We start from the raw sequence: 6,327 nt of genomic DNA on the forward strand, positions 1-6,327 counted from the left end.
TATCAATAACAATGGTGCTCATTCAATTTACTTAGCAATAATAAACAAATAACATTTAAGTTTCATAACAATAAGACAAGTATAAAACCATTAAAGAGAAACAAAATCAATCTTTTTAAAAATTTATTGAGCGTCTGTGACTCAGTCAAAATACAAAGCTAACAGACTTTCAATTCCTGATCCACCTAACCTAAAAAAGTTTTTTTTAGTATGGCACAGATTTTTTAAAAACAAGATTTTTAACAAATCCTTTTGCTGAAAGAAACTTAGGAAATACAGATTGGACAGATGCAAAGAATATGATATATATCTTTTATAAAATAATATCAGAGAGAAATGAACTAAAACATGGGATACTCTGTGTACTTTTCATGTGAGAGTATGACCTTATAATATGCATGTAAATATGGAATGATATAATACCTAAAAATCAATTGGCAACCAAACAAAATCAGTTTTGTTTATTTCACGTGTATCAAAAGTGTCTTTAAACCTAGAAATGATGATGAAAATGAAATACATGTGTGTTAAAAGGGAATAAGAATGTCAAAGTATGACATTTAAAAACTATACTAAAATCTATTACTTTTCTCTTAAAACAATTTAGTTTGCAAAGCAATGGCCTTTCAGGTGAAGCTAAAGTAAGACTTATATAAAAAACAAACTCAAATAACATATGACTAATATCAGGAGAGCTTTTTTATATCTATCTATACTGTACATGTATGGGCGAGGGTTTTACAGTTGCTCTTGGAGGCAGTTTAGGTGGCTGGGTTGAAGGAGTCTCTACTGGTGTTACAAATGGTGTCCCAGGGGACTTTGTACTTTGTGGACGCAGAGAATTCCTTGGTATGATGGGGGTCTTGAAGCCCATCTCGTCGTTGTGGAATTTCCGCTGGGGAGTTGTTGCTTCGCCCCTGTAGGCTTTAGTGGTTTCCCTAGAATGCTCCTGCTGAATATTTATCCATGTACTCTCCTTTAGTGGAGATACTACAGCAACTTTTGCAAGATTGTGTGGAGATTTATCAAAATGGAATGATTTCTGCCTTGCCTTCAGCAGCTCTCGCGGGGTCATGGTAGATCTATGAGGCATACTCTTGGTGTACTTGAGTTTTGTTGCCCTGCACTCTGAGTTCGCTCCACGTTGTGGGGGTAGTCTTTGTGGAGTACCACGGACTCTTGATTGCCTCCTTTGTGCAGGTGTTGCAGTTTCCAAATTACTGAATAACCGCACATTAGCTGTAACCTTTTTCTGTTTCATGAGTGCTGCTAGTGATGGTCTTCCTGCATTCTCTGTTACACCACCCTCTTGATCATCCTCTATATCCTCAATGTGGTCAATGAAATCTGTTGCAGGTACCCAACTTTCCTCTCTGCCTGATTCTGGAACCACTACAGCAGGGAAAGCATACACAGCCGACTTATTTTGGTTCTCCATTTGTTCTTTGTTACTTATGGGTTCTTCATCTACATCCATGTGCTCACTGGAATGGCTGTTCAAGGCTATTCCACTGTCACCCTGATTTTCACTGTTAACTGAATTTTCAGTTGAATGAATCAAAAGCATAGGCAAAGAATTTGCAAAAGATGACAAAATACTAGACCTTCTACGTGTCATTGGTCCAGGAAACTGCTCTATAAAACTTCCCATTAGACTATCATCGCTATTTAATGCAGGTAAGCTGCTACTGAGAGACAAATTTGCATTTTCTAGCCCAGAACCATCAGAGTTTTCAAACATCTTCTCTCGTTCATTCGATCTGTTGTATAAGCTCTGATTGGTAATCTGTAAACGCTGGATTTGCTCCTGTTCGCCAATCCTCCTGTTGACAACGACAGTGCGACTTGAATTTGGAGTTTCATCACCTGGCATTACTGAATCTAAGCTGATGTTCAAAGCTCTCACCACAAATGGAAGACCAGATTTCACTGAGTTTGGCCTTCCCCTCTTTAATGCTGTGTTGATAGGTGTCTGCATGAGAGCTCCCTTCATCCTTGGTGTCTGAATGGGTTTATTTGCTGGGGTATCTTCTATGTTAATAAGGCTCTTTGCTGCATTCTGCACAAGCTCTCTGGAACGTCTTCTGATGGTACCAATCTTTCTCTCACTAGGAGATCGAATAACCCTATGTTCACTGCTCCTGCGCTTTCTGATTTTGAGCTCTTTTCCTAATCTCTTTGATAAATTGTCAGAAGGGCTAATTTCCAGATCCTTTGTTTCCACTTTCATTCGCTCATAGGCACTCTGAATCATTTCCGAGTAGCTCATGTTCTGTGCTGATACCGAAGAGCTATCTGGGAAGTATGTCTCTTTCAACTGTTGAACATTGTTCTTGTCAACTTCCTCTTCCATGTTTTTTACGACAGACTTTATGTCATCATACTGCTGTTCTAAAGTTTCTACTGTATCTGCTACTGCTGCTTTTGGAGTAACTTTATCCCGCAAAATACATTCAGCCCCATCTGGCACGCCCCGTGGTCCCAAAGTAGAAACATCTTCACCATCAGGTTCATTCTCCTTTTTCCTCCAGTTCCCACTGCTTCGACGCCTCATCCAGGCTGTGTCTTCAGAAATTATTCCCATCCTCTCGGATGACCTTAGAGGTATATCACAGCTTCTTCTCTTAACAACAGGTCTTTTCACCGGAGCCATTGCATTGGCAACATCTAAACTTGCCTTTGAGAACAAAGCACTGCTCCCAATATGCTCTGTGCGACCCAGGCTTTTCCTGCTCACACCCTTGTGGTTTGTGTGAAGGTTAGTGCCCGGGGATTTGGGGAGTGTGGTGGCTTTCGCTGAAGTAGATCTCTTGAGACTCGACTTGGAGTAGCCCATGACGGAGGGTTGCTTGCTTGGTTGGGGGAATACATTCCACGTGCTTGGAATTTCTTTAATGGTGAATGGTTGGCCCATTTTGGACCTTGACTTCGCCTATAAAACAGAGAAGCAAAGCATTTAATAAGAGATACATTAAATAGGAAAATTGTTTAATGATTAATGCCATATTATTGGACATGCTTGTCAGTTTTTATATAAACATTTCACTGTTATGGAGACTTTAATTTTAGTATTGCACGCCTATTAAATCTTAAACTACGTGTTCTGATAGTGTTTGTCTTGAAAGCAATATCAGCAAAAAACAGCAATTATCCATAATAATGTAATATTTAGTCAATTCTAGCACATTAATTTTTCCTTTGAATCCATATGCTTTTAAAATTGATAAAAACCAAACTGTGCCATATATAATCCATATATATACTCACAGATGAGGCAGAGTGGTTTACAGTAAGAGGAATAGAAGAGACAGAACTAGTTGCAGCATCCACAGTAGTAGTAGCAGAAGCCCCTACATTGCCCCCATGAACCTCAACTTTGGCCCTCTTGTGGGATGGCGGACTGGGCCCCTGGAGGTGGTCAGCTGGGTCCCTGGAACATAACATGCCACTCAACACACTGCATTACTAAGTCAACATGCACACTGCAACTGGACCGACACCAACAGCAAGAGAAGGGGTTTCACAGCCACATTTTACTTGTGAAAAAAATAAGAAAAAAAATGAATAAAATAAATGAACAAACAAATAGCCCAACCCATAACATAAGAAGAGGACATGCATTACAAGCTTTATTGGCCACACACATACAACTTGATCGCAAGCATACGGACCTGCAAACTTCGAGACCAAGGTCAAACGCATCTGAGGACTTGCGCTTCCTTGGTGAACTCCCAGACCCTGGCATCGGAGACAGGGCAATACCTGGGTGGAGGTGGAGAGAGTCTAGACATTCAGCACTCCCTGACATGCGAATGGGAGAGCCACCGCCACCCGAGGAATGACCCACTACACGTCGCAAACCCGTCATTAATCCTGACAGAGGGAAGAAAAAAAAAATCATCATCTCTGGAATACTTGATAATAAACACAAAAATATGTGGTGTACTATATTATGGATTTTAAAAAATTATACATTGGTTAGTGCTCTGAGATTGGGAAGTATTTTCTTGATGCAGAAATTTCTTTTCAGTAATTTTATCCTAAATATCTATACCATTTTCCTTGGTTAATTTAATGGACCTATAAAGGCAGGGTTTAGCTGGAATGACAAGACCACTAAAATTTATTTAAAACTGACAAAAGGTTGTTGTAAATCCCTGTTAAAACATACTGTGTATTGAGGCACTGCGACGCTTTTTCCTGGTGACAGGGTGGGGTTCACTTGGTGTAAGTAAGTTTTCTGTTGATCTGCTCTGTTCCCGGTGCTCCAGAGCGAGTGCTACATTGTTTGGCAGACGACACAATCTTCGAGCGTTCTCTATTAATAACTGCAAACATATAAAAATGATTAGCATTACTCTACTTGCGGCAAAAAAAAAAAAAGAAATTTATATATGGGAATGCAAACAATATCCCTGTTTATATCATTTAAATTTATAACGCAAACTAAATTTAAAATCAGGCAAAGCTATTATTTTCTCAGCTGAGCAACCAAAGTTCAGTAAGCTACCTCAAACCATTTCTTCCAGTACTTGTCAGCAAAGAATACAAGTTTTAGATATACTCTAGCCTAAAGCTATGATTACCGTTGACAAGTCTGGTCTTCAAAATCTATTTTCAGTCCATGAATATATTGAAAATAATTTCACATTCTGAAAAACATAATGTATATATATAACAGACAGTATATCCTACTCCATACTTTACTTACAAAAAGAAAAGAAAAGAAAAGAAAAGAAAAAAAACAAAAAGCCTGAACAAAAGACTAAAACAAATTTTTAAAAATTCCTATAACCAAATTTCTATTCAAACTCAGACATAAACAAACCAACAATCATTTCACCTGCAAAATCTCAATATTAGTTGCAAGCATAGCATCTTCCGACTGCATAGGTCCTGCAGAGCCTTTCCTATTGCTCACTATGATTGATGTTGGCAGAAGATTGGGTGCTAAAACTATTGCCAAATTATGTGCATCCATCAGGTTGGTTCCACTGGCAGCAACAACATCTGAAAGGAACTGGAAAAGAAACCTAACATCAGCTGAAAGCTCATCAATGTAATCATGAAAATCATGGCCTATAAATGCATGACAGTGATTCCCTATACTTGCATTACATTCCCAGATATTAATCAGTCAATGCAAAAAAATGTCATCCAGCTATCCATACCATGCAACTCAAAAAGTGAGGTGAAGTAATTAAAACCCAACTATCCCTTATTCATGGTTTGGCATAAAAGTGAGTTATCATTTTACTCACATCCATAAGATAGACAAGTGTGTGTCTGTTGACCAATGGTAATAACATTGTGCACAATGTTACTGCTTCTATCCTTGCTTCCTTTCCCAGTTGCATACATCTGCCAAAGAACAGCATAAGCATGAGCCAGATAATGCAATGATTATATTAAAAACTTGGGTTGTGAACAATATCATTTGAGTTTTAAATAACTAGTGTTATAAGCAATGGAGTAAGTTAAGCAAATATTAATATGAATGTACATAATCAACAGAATGTTGGCACAAAAAGTAGCCATGAAAAACATCATAAATGTAACTAATTATCACTATGAAACATACTTTACAGCCTTGCTGTGAACTTCCGAGGACAAGAGTGGATCTGGCAGTGACCTGAGAAACTGCTTCAAGAGACATGCTCCATCTATTACATGAACGCTATTGGGAAGACTGCTGCCACTATCAATCAATTTCTGTGGAAGTAACATTGTTGTTGAGTTTCAAAATTATATAAAAACATATATATATAAAAATATATATAAACAACTGCTAGACAACCAGTTAAAGGAACCAGTTATAGGAACTCACACTAAATATATCAATGTCATAATATAAAGACAGCATCTGCTACTTGCTCTAACCTTAATATCACTCTGTCTCTGCGATGAACCAGCCTTGCGAAAAATGCCTTCAACTGTGATGTTTCTGCGAACAAGGTTGCAAACATCCACAAGAAACTCTGCGACGGTTACTTGAGTTCCGTCGTTCATGTACACACATACTGAGGGAACATGACCTAGCTCTCTCCCAAACACCTGTCCCTGAAAATGATTAAAATTTTAACATCAGACACAGAGGAGAGACATTGTTTCTTACAATACATTTAGACTCAGTCTGTCTCATCAAACTCTTCAAAATTTGGACATGAAATTGTTACCATGTATATTTCAAGCTTCTTTTCTCATAATAAAACTAAATATTCATGCAATTTAGCTATAGTGTGAAAACATGACATTTCTTTATACATAAACTCAAGAGATATAAAAGTTTTTGCCCTATAAGTAACTGAAAATAATACAACCCAGAAC

General features: G+C 38.0%; 1 protein-coding gene across 1 annotated transcript in view; it reads right to left on the bottom strand.

The window, feature by feature from the left end:
• Positions 1 to 109: 109 nt before the first annotated feature.
• Positions 110 to 6,327, bottom strand: part of LOC122253695 (uncharacterized) — an 8,186-nt gene continuing 1,968 nt past the window's right edge. The window contains exons 2-9 of the mRNA XM_043016963.2: positions 5,881 to 6,060; positions 5,582 to 5,712; positions 5,262 to 5,361; positions 4,844 to 5,020; positions 4,172 to 4,328; positions 3,672 to 3,873; positions 3,268 to 3,430; positions 110 to 2,932 (exon numbers count right to left, since the gene is read on the bottom strand). Of these exons, the coding sequence (XP_042872897.2) occupies positions 707 to 2,932; positions 3,268 to 3,430; positions 3,672 to 3,873; positions 4,172 to 4,328; positions 4,844 to 5,020; positions 5,262 to 5,361; positions 5,582 to 5,712; positions 5,881 to 6,060 (3,336 nt within the window). The 3' untranslated portion in view covers positions 110 to 706. The remainder of the gene's footprint in view (positions 2,933 to 3,267; positions 3,431 to 3,671; positions 3,874 to 4,171; positions 4,329 to 4,843; positions 5,021 to 5,261; positions 5,362 to 5,581; positions 5,713 to 5,880; positions 6,061 to 6,327) is intronic.

The sequence above is a fragment of the Penaeus japonicus genome, unplaced genomic scaffold, assembly GCF_977035675.1.
Source record: "Penaeus japonicus unplaced genomic scaffold, GWHDUDI00000001_assembly GWHDUDI00000029, whole genome shotgun sequence".
NCBI lineage: Eukaryota > Metazoa > Arthropoda > Malacostraca > Decapoda > Penaeidae > Penaeus > Penaeus japonicus.